General features: G+C 49.4%; 2 protein-coding genes across 2 annotated transcripts; one reads left to right on the top strand and one right to left on the bottom strand.

The window, feature by feature from the left end:
* Positions 1-548: 548 nt before the first annotated feature.
* On the bottom strand, positions 549-14,664 carry LOC146752786 (immunoglobulin superfamily member 22-like). Its single transcript, XM_085531281.1, has 3 exons — positions 14,619-14,664; positions 1,495-1,761; positions 549-835 (listed from the first exon to the last, which is right to left on the bottom strand). The coding sequence occupies exons 1-3, from the start codon at positions 14,662-14,664 to the stop codon at positions 549-551; spliced, it is 600 nt and encodes a 199-aa protein (XP_085387407.1).
* A 1,001-nt stretch (positions 14,665-15,665) lies between these two features.
* On the top strand, positions 15,666-20,659 carry LOC146752785 (maestro heat-like repeat-containing protein family member 7). The gene is made up of 16 exons (XM_085531280.1): positions 15,666-15,868; positions 16,139-16,243; positions 16,376-16,556; positions 16,633-16,739; positions 16,960-17,109; positions 17,255-17,409; positions 17,513-17,660; positions 17,880-18,058; positions 18,142-18,279; positions 18,418-18,532; positions 18,676-18,905; positions 19,006-19,204; positions 19,510-19,947; positions 20,036-20,144; positions 20,237-20,296; positions 20,411-20,659. Exons 1-16 carry the CDS (start codon positions 15,785-15,787, stop codon positions 20,578-20,580), a joined length of 2,568 nt encoding a protein of 855 aa, XP_085387406.1. The 5' UTR covers positions 15,666-15,784; the 3' UTR covers positions 20,581-20,659.
* Positions 20,660-21,086: the final 427 nt, after the last annotated feature.

Here is a 21,086-nt window from a genome sequence, read left to right as displayed (position 1 = left end):
GGTGTTTGAACTCAGGATTTGCAGATCATGGCTGCGTTCCTCACTGATGTATTCTCTAAGACATTCTCCACTCAGAATTACCAGAAAGCTATAAAAAAAAAGAGACGTGAATCTCTTGGCTTTGCTCTGGAAGAACTACAAGGAGAGCAGCTCAGTCCATGGAGCACAATGAAGATTCAATGAGCTACAGAGGGAAAAACCTAACAGAGAGGACAACTCTAGGATGCTGCGTGAGAAAAAGGGTTTTGCCTACGACAAGACATTAAATGTTTCTATTAGCTAATTTGTTACCATCCTACCCCTACTGGTGTTCAAACCATTTCTCCATTTTAGGGATGTTTAGAAAGGAAACATTTCCAGGACATTCTTGACGTTTTTTGTGATTTTCATGGCAAAAGGAGATACATTTACTTCAAAAGCAATGGGAATTTTCCAGACATCACTGCGCTAAATTGCAGAAATACAGTTCTATTGTAGAAACTATTAAGGCTCGTGGGGGAATAGGTGTAAGACATAGTGACCACTCTGAATGTGCTTTTAGCACTCCTTCACTTTCCACAGTACTTACCCTGAACGCCGACATTTGACTTGGCAACATCAGTGCCAATATCACAGGTATAGAAACCTGCATCTGGCTTCTCGAGGTCATGGAGAAGGAGACATAGGGTCTTCCCAGACTGTACCAGCTCATACTTGTTGCCAGAAGTGAGCACATCACCGTCCTTTTTCCTCACTGGTTTGACCTTCTCTTTAGAGACTTCACATTCCAATTTAATCACACCCCGCTCCTCACCAAAAACATCATCCAAGGACTTCATGAAGACAGCAGGCTTCTCTGTAATTAAACAGGCAAAACAGAACAACGTGATACAGAAGTTGAGACATTTCCAGTTGCTTTCAGCTTTTTAAGGAGAGATCAATAAATCTTTACCAGTACTGACAACACCAATATAGAACCTAAAGCGGTTTCATGTCTCTTGACAGAATGCGCTTTAAGGAATTCTGAACTAATCAGTAGGAGAATACAGGGAACAGGAGGGACAGCCTGCATTGCTGTGGGTGGGACTGATATCATATGAAGTTATTGGGATGCAGCTCTTCTAAAGCTGGAGAGCTGGCATTGCCCTCACATGGAGCAGAGCTCATACAGCAGGCCACAGGATTAAGAGGATAAGCTGATCTCTCCCTGCAGTCATAAATCCTTGGAGACAACAGCATTGACACTGCATGGCACTGAAGCAGTAAAAAAATTGCTCCTGTAACTCTTCTTGTGTTAAGTAAAATGATGATAAAAAGCAATGGAATGCTTTGGCAGGACACCAAAACCATCCTCCTTCGTTGATATCTGCTGCAATGGAACCTTCCACTGGAAGAAAGCCCCTGATAACTTGTCACCCCAGAGAGGTGAGCTTTAGAAGCAGGATTGCTTCACAATAGAATGAACTGGAGCTCCTTAGCATCTCTTACATCCAGGAGGGTTGTGACCAGACCCACCTATCACCTTCAGGCGCGCGCTTTCTGACACCTTGTCTGACTTCACTGTCACTGTGCCAGCATCTTCAGGCTTAACCTGACTCATTGTCAGTGTGCAGCAACTGCCAACGTTCTTGATGTCATTGTAATTGTTGGTGTAAAGGAGGTTGCCATTCAGGAACCATTCCACGTCCTCGTCATCATGGGACAGCTCGCAGGAGAAGACAGCAGAGCTCTCTTCTTCAGTTTCCACATCATGCAGGTGCTTCGTCACTTCTACATTGCGAGCTGTGGGGAAACAAGGTGAATTGTTACAAAAATAAGAACCTTAAGAAGAGAAATCTGAGGTGAAATAGGACATGGAAGAGGCCACCCTCCATGCTCATACATTCAGCTGTCAGAGTGGCCTAAGTCTCTGCAATTTCTGCCTTGCACTTGTACACACCAGCATCATCGGGCTTCAGCTTCAGAATCTTGAGCTCTGCTGAATGCTTATCCCTCTTGATCTTGTACTTCTCAGAGGGCTCGATGGGTGGGTGGCCCTTGAACCATTTCACAACCTTCGGAGAAGGCCTGAAGTCACAGGACAGGATGACAGAATGACGTTCCAAAGCTGTCTTGTCCTCCAACTTCCTGGTGATTTGTAAATGGTAATCTGCAAAACAGGGGTGGAAGAGAAGAAAGGATGAGGACAATTGGAAGAAGAGGAAAGTCTCTTGCGTGTATTCCATTCCAATTAATTCCATGTTCACAATTGTTCTTTGAACCACTCTAAAGATAAAACAAACGATTGCCTATAGGGAATGCCATTGACTACATTTCTATAAAGTAATACTGTATATTATCTACTAAATGCAAGGTCCAGCTCTTGTTCTGTGCTTATTAAATTGCTCCCAGTTGAGGCTTTTTTTCAAATAGGAGTGAGTTGAAAATATAACAAGTACTTTAGGATGTGAATGGAGACTCTTACGCTGGGGACAACAGCAGATAAGAAGCCTGGAAGTTTCCTTCAGATGAAATCAATGACAAACTGCATCAAATTTAGGTGCTACCAAACTTAAACTTATCTAGTTCAGAAATACAATTAATTCCACCTGATTTGACTTCTTTGGTATAGCCAAGGACAAAACCTCAGCTCTGTAGGTCTGAATAGTAAGCACATCACAACTATTCAAACAGATCTTTTACTGAGATGCAGCTGTCTTATTTAGTGTCCAACGACTTTTAAAAGGAAATGGAGCAGACCCTCCAGAAAACACACAATATTTCAAAGACTCCAGTGAAGGAAGACTGTACGTTAATTAATTCTTCATCTTCATGATGTAAATCAAGCCAGGATACGTTACCTCTGATGAGCAGATTGGCTGTGGATTTGGATTTGCCAATTGAGAACTGAATGGTGCCTGTCATATCAGTGGTGGTTTTCGGTATGGTCAGCCAGTGGATGGTGCCTTCTTGCTGCATAATCAAGTTTCTGCCAGCCTGTAAGATTTCTTCACGCAGATACCACTTGGGAGGTTTCATAGAAGGAATGGATATCTCGCATTCAAATTTGGCTTCTTCAGGCTCAGTCACATCCTCATCACACAGCTCCTTTACTACATTAATGGATTGCTCTTTAAGAAGGATGGAACACGAGAAAGCAGAGATTTAGAAGGAATATAAAAAACCCATACATTATCACCCTACTTACTCATGTCAGCATTACTGCACATGAACACTACACCTATCAGCTCAAAATGCCTTAAAACATCATTAAAAAAGTAGTAGAAAGAAAGGAAAGTTGTTAAGAAGTCAGACAATAAGACTGACAACCTGAAGAGAGCCCAGATCTTCTGATTCCCAGTCCAACATCCAAATCAAATCATGACCTTCCCATCTCGATATCAAACTCCTCGCATTACGAAATGGAATAGAGGATCAGTGAAACACAGACATTGATAATTACTTTGGTTAAATACAGCAACGTAGCTCTGAACAACAAGTTTTCTCCTAGTAAAGGTCTCTGTAGCTCAAATGTAATGACTCTACTTAGGAGAAATTCATTTTCCAGGATGTTCTTGCCCTTATAATTGTAACAGTGGCAAAGCTAGGGACTGAACTCTTGAGTACTGTGCTAACTCAAATGTCTCCCTTTTCTTTACCACACTTAACATCATATATATACCCTAACATTGTATATATTAAAAAAAAAACACAACCTGTGCTCATTTCAAACATACAGAGAAGATGAAGAAAAATTCAAGCTATGTTTTTATCCCTCAACGTTCAAACACAAATCTGAAGTCTAAAGGTAGAAAATCAACTTCCTAAGAAAATCGCCTGTTTTACTTAGCAAAGTAAATCCCAAAAGACAAGCTGGATATTTTGTGGGCAGAAAGGCAGGTAGGTTGGAGCTTTTATTTCTGTGAAAGGTCATGGTGGTGTTTAACTTCCTTGACATTAAAGCAAAGGATGTTAGCTGGTTTATAACATAAGATAATTTAAGCAAAATCGTCATCAGAAGCATAATTACCTTTCACTGTAAGATGGGCACGAGATTCTGCCTTTTCTGCTACAGATTTTATTTCTGCGGCATCCTTGACTTGGACACGTGTCTAAGTCAGCGAGTAGGTCTTTCCTGAAGCAGAGAACCACAGAGTCACTAAGGCTGGAAAAGACCACTAAGGTCATCTAGTCCAACCGCCAACTCATCCCTACCAAACTGTGCTCTTGAGAGCAAACCCACAACTACACTTGGCTTCCTTGAGCAAACAGCTCTGAGGCACATGGCCAGGCTGAGCATCATCCATCTGGTTTCACAGCATCACTGCCTGTTCTCTCATGTCAATGAAACCAGCCATTCCCCCACATCCACATCCAACCAAAGCTGCTTAGTGTTCCCAAAGCGAATGCTCACCAGTTGTTTCCAACTTGAAGGTCATCTTCTGGCCAGCAGCCTCGCAGATGTATTCTCCAGCATCTTTCTTCTCCAGCTGCTCCACAACCAGACGCCGTGTTTTGCCCACAGATTCCATTCTGAACTTTCTGGAGGAGGCAAGCAGTCTTCCATCCTTGGATCATTTTACTTAGATTGGATCCTGTGCTACTTCACAGCTGAGGGAGGCACTTGCTGCCAGGGCAGCACTCAGCTCTTTCTGCACCTTCTCCTGGTTTATAAACACAGGTTTTGGCTCTGAGGGAAGAAAAGAAAAAGTATTGACTGAGGGACTGAAATGAGACCATCTTGCAGGTTTGTATGTACAGCTTGGAACAGGTTTAGGTTACCACTTGTGCCCAAACTAATAGCCTTCACTAGAGAATATCAGCTCTTCTGTTGAAACAAAGTGTCAAATCTAGGCAAGAAAGAACCTAGGAACTGAAGGAACCAAGAGGGTCCTTGAACACCAGTCCCATGGTTGCAAGTCACTATGCAAACATATTGAACCCAAAAGAACATCTGTCCTGCAGGCAACCAAAACCTGAGTTCCTTTTACTTCAGACCCACTGTGAAACATCAAAACACATAAACGTGTGATAGTCAAATCACTGGCTGCCTTTTCATGACCCAGAACAGTACTCCTGGCTTCCTGAACAGACTCCTCATGGCATCTACCATTGCCACAACTGTGACTGTCAAAGACACAAAGGAAATATGCTCACCAATGCAGTCCTTTGTTCTTTGTGTGTGATTTGCAGATATCTATTTTTCTTTGAGCTCTGGGAATAGTCAGCTCTACCAGGTCTCTTACTGTGAGTAGCAGACTCACCTATCCAGATGCAGCCTCCAACATAAAGGCATAGGAAAAAGGCAGTGTACTACTAGGAGAAGTTCCTGCTTCTCCTGCCATGAAAGCCTGCACGTACAACATGCACTCCAGCCTCACTGCACATACCTATCTTAGTCAAATGTTTCGGTGAACAAGAATTACAGTTTGGGATCTCAGGCACAGGAGAGATTTGAATAATATCTTGAATATTGCTTCCATTGTACATATATCAATAATTATTATTCTACAGACAGACTGAAACAGGTCTTTGTGCCATACTGAAACCAAATACTTTCTACAAACCCAGGCAATCAAGTCTAGGGAAAAAACCTCAGCACAGACTACTGCAACTGGATCACTGTATAATAGAAACTAGATTTTACTTTACTGTTCTCTGCTGTATTTCAGACAACACCTGTCTCACCTGTGACATGAATCTTGAAGGTGAGTTTCTGGCCAGCAGCCTCGCAGCTGTACTCCCCTGCATCTTTCTTCTCCACCTGGCTCACCACCAGCCGACGCTGTTTGCCCTCTGACTCCACCTTGAACTTCTTGCTCCAGGTGATCAGTTTCCCCTCCTTGTACCACTTCACCTCCATCTTCTCCTGGGCCACCTCGCAGCTCAGCGTGGCATTTTCTGTTGGTGCAGCCTTCATCTCCTTTTGTATCTTGTCCTTCTCTGTAAACACGTCTTCTTTCTCTGCAGGGACATCACAAGAGTCACACAGTTTTGCTGTAGTCTGCTGCAGAGCTTACTCCAGTTGCCCGTTTTCATTATACTTGCACTTCACAGGGAGCATCGTGATGCCTCACTAAGACAGGAAAATACTTTCCCCTCTATTTTGCCTTGGGAAATGATAGACATATCATTTCATGTCATATCATATCATATCATATCATATCATATCACATCATATCACAAAGCTAAACATTTTGCAGTCTGATAGCAGATTTGGACATGAGATTTAGAACACCTGCATGCACTGCTGAACCTCCTATCTTATCTTTTTTTCTTCTGATGTCTCTCTACATTTCCAGTAAATCAGAAGGGAACGGCCCTCTAGAACAGGTTGCCCAAGGAGACTGTGGATGCTCCATCCCTGCAGGCATTCAAGACCAGGCTGGATGTGGTTCTGGGCAGCCTGGGCTGCTGGTTGGCAACCCTGCACATAGGAAGAAGGGGGTTGGAACTGGATGAGCACTGTGGGCCTTTGCAACCCAGGCCATTTATGAGTCTGATTATTGGCATTTTCCACCTAATTGTGTCACTCAAATTTTGTAACCAGATCTCTTCAAACACCTCCCCTTTTCTCACTCCTTGCATGCCTGGTGTGCTCTTGCACTGTAACCCTGCAGACACCAGCTGACTACAAGAGCTGCACAAGTTACCCTCCTTGCCTATGGTTTGTTGCAGTAATTCATTCCTGGATGGAAAAGCACATGTAGAAAAGTGTTGCTATGAGACTAGATGACAGAGAAAGTCCTATAGCCAAAATGTTTTGCACCAGAGAGGCTGTCAGTTGATCCTCCAAATGCAAGACACACCAAATGAAGCGTTCCTTTATCTCTGGGATTCCAAGCATTTTCTCACCTCTGACTTTCACTTGGAATGTTGCTTTGTCATCTTTTGTTTCACAGCTGTAGCTCCATTGGTCTTTCATTTTTGACCATGAGGTTGCGGTGCGTCCCCTGGGAGATGATGGTTGTCTTCTGGTCCTGCTTCACCTCTGTTTGATCTTTCTTCCATACGACAGCTCCGCTTGCAGCTGACACCTCACACACCAGCTCCAGGTCTTCAGAAGGACTGACTGATATTTCTGGAGTCATTTTGGGCTTGTTGACAACATTAATGGCTTCATCTGAAGAAAAAAAGAGAAAGTGGTTTACATCCTGACTCAGGCTTATTCAGCACAGCATGAAGATACAGTTAGAACTGATTGTAATGTCTCTGCTCATTACATTTGGGTGATCGAGTTTCACCTCTGGAGATACTCACATACAAACGTGTGCTTGATTCTCCTGTGTAAGGAAAGAGTAAGTTCTATGCAGACAGTTCTTATTTCTTTTAATCAATTCTGTATTCTGCACGTGTTCTTCTGTAGCTAAAATGAAGGCAGCTAAGTAACGTGTTTTCAATGCATGAACAAACCTATTCAACACCTTGTCTCTAAGCTAACAAGCAGCGTTTGATGAGCACATCAGTATTTCATGCCCTTCATTCCATCCAGACAGAACCTGCCTGAGGAGCAAGCTGATGGCTGTCAGCTACAGGCAGACCAAGCTTAGTATTGCATTTCTTACAGCAACAACTGTTGCTTTCAGTCACTGGATATACCAAGGCCAATTGCTATGCCAGGCACATTTATGGCATCAGTGAACAAATAATGCATTAAAAATTGTAATAGACAGGAGCCATCTATTCTTTTAAAACTAGGTGACCAAAGAAGAACAGCCCCTCTAGAGTCAAGCTGTTAAGAACTAATAGCATCAATCAGTATCACATAGATAGATTACTTCCCTGCCCTAAGACCATCTTGTGACCATTTGGTGCTATTAATTAAGCCCTCTTGATGGCTTTTTTGTCTGAGCCATGTGACATTTTGTGATAGGAGTTACTGCTAGTGTTCCCTTAACCCAACACCAAAGTAGGAGGTATCCATTCTCAGGGAATCATGCAGGCTTCCTCTGTATTTGATGCTCAGAGACAGCCCCAGAACTTTTTAAATCTTAGCTTAGCTCTCATCCAATAATGTTCATCAAACAGTGCAACTTGTCCTTTGGGGATGCCTTTGTTCTGCATCCACCAGTTCCAACGGAGTCTTCTTGGCTTGTTTTAGATCAGTTTTTCAACAGATAAAGCCAGGGTCTTTGAATTACAAAGTGAAATTGCAGAATGCATGATTCTCAACCAAACAGAACAGCAGGTGGGATGCAGGGTGAATACCTGAGCCAATACCACCTGCAAGCAATCCTTCAGTATCTTAGGAATCTCTAGCCATCCCAAATCCAGTGTTGTGCTTGATCTATCATCTCTGCTGAGTTTTTAGCTAGCTGATGGTGAGCATCATGGTGGTGATGGGTGAGCAGTCGGACTAGAGGGTCTTAATCAGCCTTAAGGATCCTGTGATCAGAGGAATGTGAATGTGCTGTTAGAGGTCACAAGCGCTGCACTGCAGCATGAGCATACACAGCGAAAGGCTTTCAGTAGAGCTTCAGTTCACAAATGAGGACTGGGTTATGGAAAATAGGCTCAAGATAGAAACCAGAAAACAGATCTTAACGCCAGGTTCTGTGAATGCAGCCAGCTGAATTTCACAGATCTTGAATTTCAATGACAATTTCTTGTGTTATTTTACCCTCCAGCTCCACCCTGAACAGGAACATGTCAGTGACAAGCATTACTCCTCCAGGCTTGACCTGACAGTGCTTTACTTGTACTATGAGCTAATGCCAGGAAGAGCAGGAAAAGAGTTTCATCCACGTGCCTTCTCCTTCCTTAGTAAAACCAGTGTGAAACTGCAGCCACGTCAGGCTGAAGGAGACGTCTCAGATGTCCTGCCTGGATGCAGGAGGTCACGTGTCAGAGGATGTCTGGCACGTCAAGTCTCATGGCAGTGCAGTGCATGACAAACTGCAACAACACTTTCCTGTGGGCTCCTTTGGGCACGAGGCCCAGCGGGTGACACACCTCTGGCTGCAGCTCTTCAGAGCCTCCCAGCAGCCACGTGATGCCCATGGGAGAGACACAGCTGACCCGCACAGCAGATGATTTACCAGCTAGCTCTGGTTTACAGCAAGAGAAGATACAAGTGGCGATGCTGAATGGTGAAATACTGCGAGTGTGTGGCATGGGTATAAGATTGGTGAGCCTGAGGATGTTCAAAGTCAGGCTGGACAGGGCTCAGAGCACCTGATGGAGCTGCGGTGCCCCTGTTCATTGCGGGGGGAGTCCAACTAGCTGACCCTTAAGGGTCTCTTCCCTATCTATGAGATACACGAAAGCTGATTCTGCAGTAACCAAGCTACCAACAGCAGTTGTTTGTCTTACAGTTTGCCAGCACAGATTTTAAAATAACAGCATTGATTACTCATTTGATAGTCACATTACAGTGCAAAGCACATGGAAACGTCCACCAGCTAATTCAATTAATTCTGGGGGCAGACCTGCCAGTATGAAATATTATGCTAACATGACTGAGAGAAGAAAAGCAAAATTAAGACTAGCTGACAAACCTTGGCAGGAAGTTCTTTTCTCCATCAATTTAGTCCCATTATTCAATTCTGTTGGGAGCTGTTTCCATGTCTCTCTGGAGTTTGTTCTTTGAGAAGAAGCAATTAAGTAAGCTCTCCAATGCCAAAGTGCATACACTACTCTAGGCCTTTCTTGTTTCTCCATGGATCAACAAGGGTGACAAGCCAGCAGAATATGATAAAGAGCCTCATGCATACTCAGTGTGAAAAAAAAAAAGCCAATTGTTGCTGGGAAGAAGGTTCATTTGCATTTGTGTCATCTGCAGAGGGTACTGCAGAAATGGAAAGTCTTCCACTGGAGCAAACAAAGGGCTCTCATTTATTGCAATCAAGGCCCAGCGTGTGGATCTCAGAGATCAGACCTACACCCTGCAGCAAAACAGAGACCTGCGTGGGAAAGTTAAGTTTCTCTCTACATCTGTGCAAGAAAAAGCCCACCATGGAATGACAGCTAAGTAAACATCCCTGTGACTCTTCACAGGTCTCTTCTACATTTGGGATCACTGCTACAAAAAGAGCTGTTTACATCATCTCTCGTGGCCACCCTGAGAGAAGAACAGGAAGACTGGGATGCTCTTTTTCCTATCTTTCCCTTGATTTCCTCTATATCTTAGGGACGAATCACAGGACAGAACACAGAAATCAAATGGCTCTACAAAGCAGATTGGCCAGTTCAAGTCAATACACCCACTGAAAACACCCCAGATGCTGTCTGACAACAGCTGGACTGTCGGGGAGTCAGGTGAATGCAGTCTGCTGGCCCTGGGCTGGAAGAGGACAGCCCAGACTGTCACATACCTTTCAGTGAAAGCTGATAGAGCATTTTATCCCCCTCACACATGCACTGACAACTTCCAGCATCATCCATTGAGACGCTGTGAATTTTCAGGGTGTGTTTCTTCCCCACAATGTGCAGTTCCTATTTTTCACTGGCCTTGAGCTCCTTCCCATCCTTCATCCACTCCACAGTAGCGCCTGTGTCTGAAAGCTCAGCCTGCAGTTTGGCTTCCTCACGCAGCCGAGCGGAGATCTTTTCTACATCTTTGCTCTTATTGGTAAATCTCACTGCAGCACCTGTCAGGAGCAAAGGCCTCATTATTTCAATTTATATCAGGCTAACGTGGTCAATGTTTGCTGCAACATCTCTGAAAAAGTATCACCTTCTGTTCCTGCACTCATCATTGTGTCAGTGCTGATCAATTCAAGATATTTCATTTGGTCTTCTTGCCGGATTTACTAAGTAAAAATCAACCAAACATCTCCTTCTACTGATTAAGAATGCTCTAAACATGCTTCTGCAGAGGTTTCCACCCAATGACAAACAGGTCCTTCCATAATGAATGTTTATCTGTTCTATTTGGTCATGCAAAGCTGATTGATACAGATATTATTGGAATGATTGCTCCCCTACTTCTAAACTATTCCAGTGCAATCAGAAAGGCTGTCTGAACCTGGAGCTGAAAGTACTGCTCTATGGTGATGCAGTGGTAAACCTGGTGACTGAATGCACTGGCCAAGAGCTGTGAACTGCAGACATTCATCAGCTGGCATGAAGCAATCTGGTTCAGATACCAAGCAGCTGGGTAGATTGGCTTACCCTACACTCTGTGCTATCATGTTTAGGTCATTACCAGGACTCACGTCAGTCCATGGGATGCAATTTCAGGTATTTGGTACAGGCAGTGAATGCCTGCAGCCCCAGTTCTAATCAACAGATCACAGCAACTATGCCTTGACTGTAAGATGAAAGGAGAAGGATCAAAGCAAATACCTCTCACTCTCATCTTGCTGCTGACATCAACATTTTCGGCAACAAATTTCACTTCTGCTCCATCATCGTTCTTGGTGACGTTCTTTATCATTAGGCTGTGAGTAGTTTGGGTTCTCTTGATGATGCAGGTCTCACTTTCTTGTAAGACTTTACCATTGAGGTACCAAGTGCTGCAACACGTTGTTATAAGGTCAATAGTAAACATGGCATCCCCTCCAGGTACAGCTTCACCAGTTGTTAGGGGGGATTTCACAGCCAGGACTGGTTCTGAGGAAGAACAACATGTATGTCCTAATGCTCTTTAGATGCAAGTCTGGTATCTCATTTAGAGATGGAAGTTTAAATCATAGGGACATTTCTTCTTCTCCCTTTGCATGAGTGCTGGAAGAAGAACTTCTATGCTTCAAATCTGTTACAGAAAGTTCTGCCTCTTGCACATGTGAGATATCAAAAGATAATAATATTCATGTCTCTGTCACAGAAACAGAACTGGTATCACTTTAGTGGTAGCTGGAGGTTGATAGGAGAACTAGGAAGAAGGGAAAGCCTTTGGTGTGTTAATGCACTACTATCCTTAAAGTCAAAGGAAACATCTTTAGGGAACCAACACAGCTGCTCAGCACACACTGACCCATTTCCATTGGGGTTTTTGTGCTTACCAAGGTGCACGCTCCCTGGGAATTCCAGAGACGGGCTCTGTCCATGCGCATTGACTGCAGACACTCGGAACTGATCATCAGCCTCTTCAGACAAATTGCTCACCGTGAACTCTGGGACGGGGACATGAGACTCGTGGCACCTCACCCACGTGAAGCCAGTTAGTTTATTGCCTTGACAATGTAGCCATCGATTGGAATGGGGGTTTCATCTTCGGAGGGGACCATGCCAGCGTCACTGAGGTTTCTGTTTTATTTTTCACCACGGGGTCAGCTGGGGGCTGGGTGGGAGGTTTTCTGGGAGCTGAACAGAAATAAATACAGAAATATTAGCATAAGGTCATTTAGGCTGGAAAAGGCCTTCAAGATCAGCAGACTCAACTTTCAGCATGACCTACTGAGTCCCACCATTAACTACTGTGGTACCTGAGGACATACATGACAAGCTTATTCCTGCAGGTATTTGCATAGTGAATATATTCACCCTCTGGTTGCTTTGGAACATTTTAGAGGTTAAAATCCCATCAGACTTTTTCACTGTGTGCAGCCACTGATACAGGCAGGAGGCTGGGAATTACCTGATGGGCTCTAGTTACAGACTACTGACACAGTAAAGGATTGAGTTCATTTCATTTTGGCCATCAGAAAGTTTGGTGTCTGGTTTAAGTCATCCATCTAGACTCCAATTATCATCATATGGAGAACAGCGCATTTAGGAGAACTCATCTCATCTTAATAAACCTGAATGAAATCACAGAATCATAGGATCACGGGAGGGCTTGGGTTGGAAGAAACCTTCAAGATCATCCAGTTCTAAACACCCTGCCATGGGCTGGCTGCCCACTAACCAGCTCAGGCTGCCCATCACCCATCCAACCTCGCCTTCAACACCAAGGACAGGCATCCACAGCTTCTCTGGGCAGCCTGAAATGGAAGCAATGAGCCACATGTTGAAGATACTCAAACATTCATGACTGTAGAGAGAGCCAAATACTCCATACATATTGCCTGCCTGGTCAATGGTATTAAAATGCCAACAACAGACTCATCCAGCTCATTGAAAATGGTGTGAACATGGCGTACAGGATTCTTCCAGCAGCTAGTTAGATCTGCAAAGTGTAAAAATAGGAAATCTCAATGCGATACAATTTTCCCTCACAACATAAATAGAAACGTAACTGTTTTGGGGTGCACTGTTACCAGCCTGTCAGTTGCTGTTGGTCAGTGCTAGATGCCAAAGGTCCCACTAACATAGCATGAAGCCGAAAGCTAGACGCTGGAATCAGGTCTCCTGACCTTACCATCAGAAATCGAGATGTCATATTTTGCTCAGAGGTGCCTGCTTGTAGGAGGGACAGCTTCCGAGCTTTTTCTGCTCCAGGAACCAGCTCGAGCTTCAGAATTTAAACAGCAGTCAGAAATTAAACTGAGCTTTTTCACCTCCATCAACAGAAGGAGTGGTTGGGTGGTACAGCTTTCCAAATCACTTAGAAACTGGCACAACAATCAGATGCCTACCTTTTCTTTTTGAACTTGTTAATACATAGAGCTTAATAGCATCAGAATGCCCCAAGCACTTCAGATAACACGACAGCTGTAAACCCTTCTTTAAGGATTCCTTTGTTTAACCACTGAGTAACTGTAATTCAGTGGTGCTGGTGGGAGAAGGGAAGTCCTAATCTTCCCAGATGGTGAATAGAGTTGATGTTCACATGCAGACTGGTGCTGCAGCACAGCCAGAAACCACTCATTTGGGAAACACAGCACCAAGAAAATAATGGGAATAGCTTCATAAAATCAGGCAGCTTCACCCAAATTTCATGTCAGGTCCATTATTCTTCCTATTTTCAGGAAGAAAGGTTTTCCCTTATTCTTGTAGTTTTATTTTCTTTTCCTTTCATGCAAGCAGCTTTGTAGCTTACAAATTGTTTTCTAATCACCTCCTGGTGTGGACAAATCACACAGGTTTGACTCCATGTTTTACATAGTTACCATTTTATCTTTGTTCCAGTATGGAACTGTACAGTCATAGAATGGCCTGGGTTGAAAAGCATCTCAAAGATCATCCAGTTCCAACCCCCTGCTATGTGCAGGGTCGCCAACCACCAGACCAGGCTGCCCAGAGCCACATCCAGCCTGCCTTTGAATGCCTGCAGGGATGGAGCACTGCAGGGCTGGGCTGAGGGCACAGCCCTTCCACTGCAGGGTCACTGGGGAGCCCTGAACGAGGGCCAGGACTGGGGGCCTGGATGGGGTGCTTGGGCTCTGCACACCAAGCAGGGCACACTGCACCATCCCATCCCATCCCATCCCATCCCATCCCATCCCATCCCATCCCATCCCATCGCATCCCATCCCATCCCATCCCATCCCATCTAGCTCAGCAACAGCTAGAAACACTGCTGCGTTACCAACACTGTTTTTCTCCTAAAGCCGAAACGGAGCACCAGATGCCAAGAAGGGAAAATCAACTCCGTCCCAATGGAGACCAGAACATGGTTTAATTTGACAGGGGGGGATGCGGGGATGGACTGAAGAAGGACTCCCGGATCCCAACACTGCAGCTGTGGCAAACACATACAGTGAATACAAGGGCTCCTTCCAGACCGAACCTGCCCAAGGACAGGGACGGCTGTGGGGCTCTGGGGCGAGCCCAGGGCAAGAGGAGGGGTTCTATGTGGAGGCGGATGGAACGGGGTGAGATCACAGCCCCGTTACAATGGGCTTTGACCACCAGGAGGCAGAGCTGGAACACGAGGCTCATTCGCCGCTGTTCCTCACTGCGAGATGGAGCAGAGACCCCCACTCCGAGTTCGAGAGGCTTGGCCAGAGAGGCGCAGAGCATCCCGCACCCCCACGGCCCCGCAGGGGCCCGGCGAGGTGCATGGGGTGCAGCCCCAGCAGGGGCCCGTGGGCTCAGCTGAGGATCCTTTTGCCTCCGTCGTGTCACCTCAGGACGAGGATCCCCTGAGCTACATCGACGCCTGCTGTGCATGCAGACCGCAGGTAGTGTGCACTCTGTGCTTCCATGGCTGCCCCTGCCCGGCTGTGCCCAAAGGGTGCCGGGGTCCCCCGATGCCAACCCCTGTAACTCCCCTCCTGTCTCAGACACAGGAACAGAAGCTGCGCTTTCTGGCCTGCGTCCGCACTGCCTGCACAGCTGCCATCACGGACAGCGTGGTCCACAGCCAGCTGTGTGACTACGTGCTGAAGGTGGTGCTGTGCATTGAGGTAATGGAGCACTGCAGGGCTGGGCTGAGGGCACAGCCCTTCCACTGCAGGGTCACTGGGGAGCCCTGAACGAGGGCCAGGACTGGGGGCCTGGATGGGGTGCTTGGGCTCTGCACACCAAGCAGGGCACACTGCACCATCCCATCCCATCCCATCCCATCCCATCCCATCCCATCCCATCCCATCCCATCCCATCCCGCTGTGCCCACAGGCGCTGCTGCAGGAGGAGCCTGCCGAGCACCTGGACACGGAGCTCCGGCAGCAGGCCATGAGCACCATCGCCGCCATGAGGTACCGCCCCAGCACGGCTTTGCCAGCGTGGAGGCATCAGTCCCAGCCGGGGCCCTGAGCGGGACAGGCTGCAGGGCACAGGGTGCTGAGCGGAGCATCACACCTCTGCCCTCTCTCCCCTCGCAGTGGAGCATGGCTGCTTCCAGAGGAGAAGAACGGTCTCCTGCGTGCCTGCCTCGGCAGCGTCCTCCACCTCCCTTGCTACGAGGACGACGCGGACCTCGATGCGGCACTCTACGTGGAGGTGTGCATCAGCTGAGCCCTGGGGACGCTTCCTGGGCACCAGCACCCGGGATGCCCCTCTGCTGCCAGCAGGACGCAGCAGGGCAGGCCGCCCTGACCCCTGTCCTCCTTTGCAGACCATGGAAGCCCTGCACCACCTGCTGCAGGTGCTGGTGAGCAGCGCTGGCCGCTTTGTCCTCGTGGAGCTGCAGAACATCATGGAGGTTTGGATGTGGCAACGCTGGGGTTTGCGGGGATGGTTCAAGGCCACAAAGGAGGGATCCACACGAGGTCCCCCCAGGTCCTGCTGCGGGCAGGGGGTGCTGGCCCAAAACTAGCCCGTGTGGTGTTAGAGGGATGGGTGGGGAGCAGCGGGAAGATGGCAGGGCTGCAGCAGGACAGGGACGCAACCACCCACCCCGCTGCAGCTGGGGAGCAAGGGGAAGGACGAGTGCCCCGTGCTGTGGGCACAACAGCAACTTTTCTCTCCACAGCTCCTGCTGCCCTTCACCACGTGCCAGCTGGCGGCCGTGGAGGAGAGGGCTGTGGTGTGCATTGCCAGGCTGCTCGCCTTCAGCAACACCTGCGTCTTGCCTGAGGTAGGGAGTCCCGGCGCGCTCAGCTCTGGGACCACATCCTGGCTCCCCAGCCAGAGCCCACCTGTGTCCAGGCTTGCACAGAGCCTGGGCTGGGCCCTGCTGCCCACTCAGCCGTGCTGCCTCTCTCCCCAGCTGTGCACCTGCTTCGTTGGAACCGCGGTGTTCCAGCACAAGTGCCAGGAGAACCAACGCTTCCCCGTGCTGGGAAAGCTGGTCGGACACCTCATCCTGTCCTGCACTTCCACGGATGACAGGACCAGAGATGAGGCGATTAATGCTGTTCATCAGCTTTTCATCTTCATCGCTGCCCCAAGTGAGAGGAGTTGTGTTGGGCTAGGTCCCTCCAGATGCCCAGACCCCTCACTGACACCGTGTGTGCTCCTGTCCAGGACTGCCATGGCAACCGGAGGAGCGCACAGTACCACAGCTCTGGGACAGCCAAACTTCGCTCCACCAGGAGGTTTCCCGTGAGGACAGAGCCAGAAATATCTTCGAGGTACAAAGAGCAAACCCTGAGCCCACAGGAGAACCCAGGCCTGCAGTGTCAGGAAGAGTGCACGCACTGTCCCCGAGCAGCCCTGGTGCCTTTGGGGCCCTCACGCTTCATATCCCTGGCATCACCCAGCACAGCCTCTGCTCCCAGTTCTCCTGGGACACCTGCACAGCTGAGCAGCCAAGCAGAGGATAAGTCATCCCTCCTCTCCTCCCTCCCACAGGTCCTTCTGAAATACCTCCTGTACCCTGAAAAGGTCAACATTTTACTCACAGCCATTGAGAGCATGAAAGCACCGAGCCTCCACAGCACCCAGCTGGCTGCCCACATGGTGGATGTGCTCGCAGGAGAGGCTCGCTTCCCTCCACAGCAGGTGGGAACCTGCTGCTGCCTCCGCTCCAGCCCTGGGGGCTCTGCTCCATCCCTGGCACTGCGCTTGGCCGGCAGGCAGCAGTGGGGATGGCAGCAGGGCCCTGCTCTGGTGCCATCCCATTCTCACCCATGCTCCCCCCCTCCAGGTGCAAAAGATTGTGAAGGCGATCCACAGCAGCCTGCCTTCCATCAAAGCCAAGCCAGCTCTTGAAAGCCTGAGCAGGGCCTTGCTTGTGCTGGCCAGCAAATTCCCAAAGGAGATGGTCAGCAGCCTGCTGGTCTGCTCTCTCACCTGCTCCAGGTATGGGGCCACAGCCCTCAGGGCTCCTCTCCCCCCCCCCCCCCCACCCCACGGCCGTCAGCCAGGCAGGAGCAGCCACGCTGACAGCCCTGGGGACCTGCAGAGTTGCTGTCACCATGTGGAGGGAAATGCTCTCGGAGTCTTCAACCGTGAAGACGGTGCTGCAGGAGGTGTTCCAAGTGCTCATAAACCACACTCTGCAGCACACCTCCCCATTCATCAAGGAGAGGCCACGTGTCCTTGCCCTGGCCGTGAGTTCCTCATTCACCCAGCTGAACCCCAGCTGAGTCCCCACTCCCCTTCCCTGTCCACCCCCGAGCCTTCTTCCTGCCCTGGGATGCATCCATAGACCTGCCTGGGGCTCTGGGGGTCTCCCTCCCCCCCCCTCCCTTTCTCCATCCCTACACTTCTAAAGACGGGATGGAAACCCAGGGGACAGGGCAAGAATCATATCCGGGTGCTTTCTGCAGGCAGCAAGGATCCTACCAGAGATACTCCAGCTGCCTCTGGTCCTCAAGGAGGCTGAAGCCATCTTCCCCCAGCTCTTCCCAGCCCTTCTCCTGCAAGTGTCCTTCACCACGGAGCTGACGCTGCAGGAGGTGGAAATCTTCTGGGAGGGGCAACAGCAGCACCAGCTCACTCCCATCAGGTGCCACATCCCCGTCCCCCTGCTGCACCCAGGGACCCGGTGCTGGGGCTCCTGATGTGACTCGCACCCTTCTCCACCTGCAGGTCCGCGGTGCAGTCCTTGAAGGTGCTGCTCTGCATCGTGGGCCTCCAGAAGCAGATGGAGGCCATCCAGGAGCAGGGGGGCTGGGACGCGCTTCTCAGCACTGTGACCCACCTCCAGGGTGTGCAGGTGGTGGCCAGGTGGGAGCCCTTCCTTGTGGTGTCACGGGGGTCCCCAGTTCTCAGAGCCTGTGGCCCCTGCAGCAGTGGCAAGAGGGCTGCACAGCCAGAGCTGCGTCTGCCTGGTTCAGGGCTCACGGTGCCTTCTTATCCCTGCAGGGTGATGAGGGAACTGCCTGCTGCTCTGCGTGACCCCATCTTCCAGCAGCTGGTTGAGCTGCTCAGCACCAACTTCTACTCCTGGGATATGGTGGCCATGGTCTTCCTCGTTGAGGTGAGCAACAGCTGCAGAAGCAGAGAACACTGGAGGCTGCAAGGCCACTGGCAGCACGAGCCCTGCTGCCTCCCTCGGGGCCTGCTGTCTTTCCCCAAGCTGACTGTTAGATCCAGCACTAAGAGCCACGTGTGTTGTTGCAGATGCTGGAATGCATGGACCTCAGCAAAGAGCTGCACCGCATCATAGGAATCTTTGCCCACTATCTGCAGAGCAAGAGGGTGGGCATGCAGCAGCTGGTGCTCAGGGGCATCCTGCAGCTCAGCAAGAGGCAGGACACGGTGAGCAGGGGTGGCCAGGAATGCCACAGGTTGGGCTGGGCCTGCCATGGGGCTGTAGCGGGGCCATGTACAACTCGGCAACTCTTCAGGCAGTGAGGAGCTGGTGCGCTCTGCCCACCCCGTCACTGCCTGCTATTCAGGGCTGGTACTGGAGTAGCCTTGCCCTCATTACGCTTGCTGCCGTACCTAAAGGATGGGGTGTTTTTCCCCACAGACAAGGACAATGATCATCTTCCTGCCGTGCATCATGGAGCAGCTGCAGGATGCAGATAGTGACATCCGTGCCACGGCCCTACCAATATTCAGCAACCTGCTGCACCTCCTGAAGGAGGTTAAGCTCAGCGTCATGGCTCTGGAGCTGGCCGGCAAGCTCCCAGCTCTGCTTAACGATGTAAGGATGATAGGGAGTCCAGCACATGAGGGATGTGGCTGCCAGCCCAGCGTGCCCATGCCTGCTGCCTTGTGACAGCGCACCAGGGGACTTTCCTGGCCGCTCACCAGGTTCAGGCACTGCGTGGTCCTGGGCAGACTTTCCGCTGGGCAGAGCTTGCACACTTTGGAGCAGTTCTGAGGGCATCCTCAAGATCTGCATCCTCTCAGCTCGGAGATTTTGCCCCCACTTCACTGGTGGTGCTGTCCCTGCTTGCCATGGACTTGGAGCTGCTGACACAGATGTCCTTCCTTCCTCCTCCACAGGAGTCCGGCACGGTGCGTCAGCTCTCCATCGACTTCTTCCTCAAAACGCTGAGCTTTGTGGAGGGCCAAGAAAAGAGGAAGATGCAGAAGACGGTGTGCAGGAACCTGGTCCTGCTGTATCTACACCTGCACGATGAGGAAGAGAACGCGTCCAAGGTGGGAATCAGGTTCATCTGGGGGAGGGTGATGCTGCTCCCGTGGTGCCCCCCATACATCAAGAGTACTGCAGCCCACAGCAGCATCAGCCCCTGCTGCTGCATCCTCCCTGCAGAGGGGCTCTGGGGACACGGGCTCTGCGGCTGCTCGGGCTGCGGTGCTATCTCAGCTCTTTGGCAGGCCTCCCAGAAAGCCCTCCTTGGTGCTGCACGGTTCCTGCGCTGGAGGAAGCTGGAGCACCTGGTGCAGACAGAGCAGTTCTGGCAGATCAGCGACTGCATGGTGTGTATGCGCAACAGTATGCCCATTCCCACACCCCAGGACAGGGTCGGGACCAGCCTGCACTGACCTCACATTCTTCCCTCTTCAGCTGACCAAGAGGAGGAGACAGAGTGCAGCGCAGGACTACCTGGGCGACTGCCTGCTCTACCTGCAGAGCCTGCAGGAAACCCTGCGACTGGAGGCCGTGAGGTTCATCGGTGAGCTACGAGGCTGAGCTTCCCCCATCCCCGGCCCTCCATGCTGCACCCACGGAACAGCGGGGGTCGCTGACGGGGCTTTGTGTTCGCAGGGCTCTTAGGGCGGCACATGAGGGATGAGCAGCGGGCTGACAGAGAGCACATCTACCAAAGTAAGCCAGGGAGTGGGATGTTGGGGCAGCCAGCAGGTGACATGCCTGTCCCTCGCTCCCTCCTTCCAGAGGGGAGAGCTGGGTCATCATGCCTCTCTTTTCCTCTTATCGCAGGCCTTCAGGGAATGAAGCATGACCCCAGTCCAGCTGTCGCTTCCTTGGCCCTTCAGACGCTGAAGATCCTGAAGGAAACGAGGCCACATCCACAAGGAGCCATTGGGCAGCTCTCCACCAGGCTCCGTGGCACATGGAGGAGGTGGCACTCCTCCCGGGCAGACAGCTGAGCGCCCTGCAAAGCTCCCAGCATCTCCTGCCTGCTGCTCAGCCCCACTCCTCGGGCACATCACTTCCCTTTGCCCCATCGCCCGCACAAATTGTGCTTTTGGAAAGTAAATGGGAGTCGTTAGGACTGGCCCTAGTATCCAGTTTTCATAGTGACTGGGCCCGTGTGCTGCTTTGTAACCTGTTATACTGCAGATAACAGCGGAGCGACATAATGGGAGAATTTCTAGCATTTCCAATGCAGTCTCAGGAACTGCAATTATTAGGCATTATCCAGGTTATTATCCAGTGTGCTTCTATTTTATTAATAAATTGGATGTGAATCAAATAGGATCTAATGTTACCAATGCTGGAATCTATGGGAATAGGCATTTGATGTGTTAGTAATGCTGGTTACAATGCTGTTAGCCTACCAATGAGCCTTTTCTAAATTGGAGAAGACAAAACCTGGACAGAAATCTCGGGTGAAGGGGATGTTCCTGTATCATAGTGTGATCACTTCCTTTCA

Source organism: Coturnix japonica, unplaced genomic scaffold (assembly GCF_054131305.1).
Source record: "Coturnix japonica strain WE unplaced genomic scaffold, WE-NBRP24 Scf041, whole genome shotgun sequence".
In the NCBI taxonomy this organism is placed as follows: domain Eukaryota; kingdom Metazoa; phylum Chordata; class Aves; order Galliformes; family Phasianidae; genus Coturnix; species Coturnix japonica.
Note: the sequence above shows the minus strand (reverse complement) of the source record. Positions and strands in the feature narration are given on the sequence as shown.

What these genes read in the sequence shown, in the direction of transcription:
- LOC146752786 (XM_085531281.1), bottom strand. Translation starts at nt 14,664, where the DNA reads ATGAGCCTCGTGTTCCAGCTCTGCCTCCTGGTGGTCAAAGCCCATT. An exon ending in CCTGGTGGTCAAAGCCCATT is followed by an intron (nt 1,762 to 14,618) that starts GTAACGGGGCTG and finishes GTTTCCCCACAG; the next exon opens with CTCGCAATGTAGAAGTGACG. An exon ending in CGCGCGCCTGAAGGTGATAG is followed by an intron (nt 836 to 1,494) that starts GTGGGTCTGGTC and finishes GTTTAATTACAG; the next exon opens with AGAAGCCTGCTGTCTTCATG.
- LOC146752785 (XM_085531280.1), top strand. Translation starts at nt 15,785, where the DNA reads ATGGAAGCCCTGCACCACCTGCTGCAGGTGCTGGTGAGCAGCGCTGGC. An exon ending in CACGTGTCCTTGCCCTGGCC is followed by an intron (nt 17,661 to 17,879) that starts GTGAGTTCCTCA and finishes TGCTTTCTGCAG; the next exon opens with GCAGCAAGGATCCTACCAGA. An exon ending in GGAGGCCGTGAGGTTCATCG is followed by an intron (nt 20,145 to 20,236) that starts GTGAGCTACGAG and finishes TTGTGTTCGCAG; the next exon opens with GGCTCTTAGGGCGGCACATG.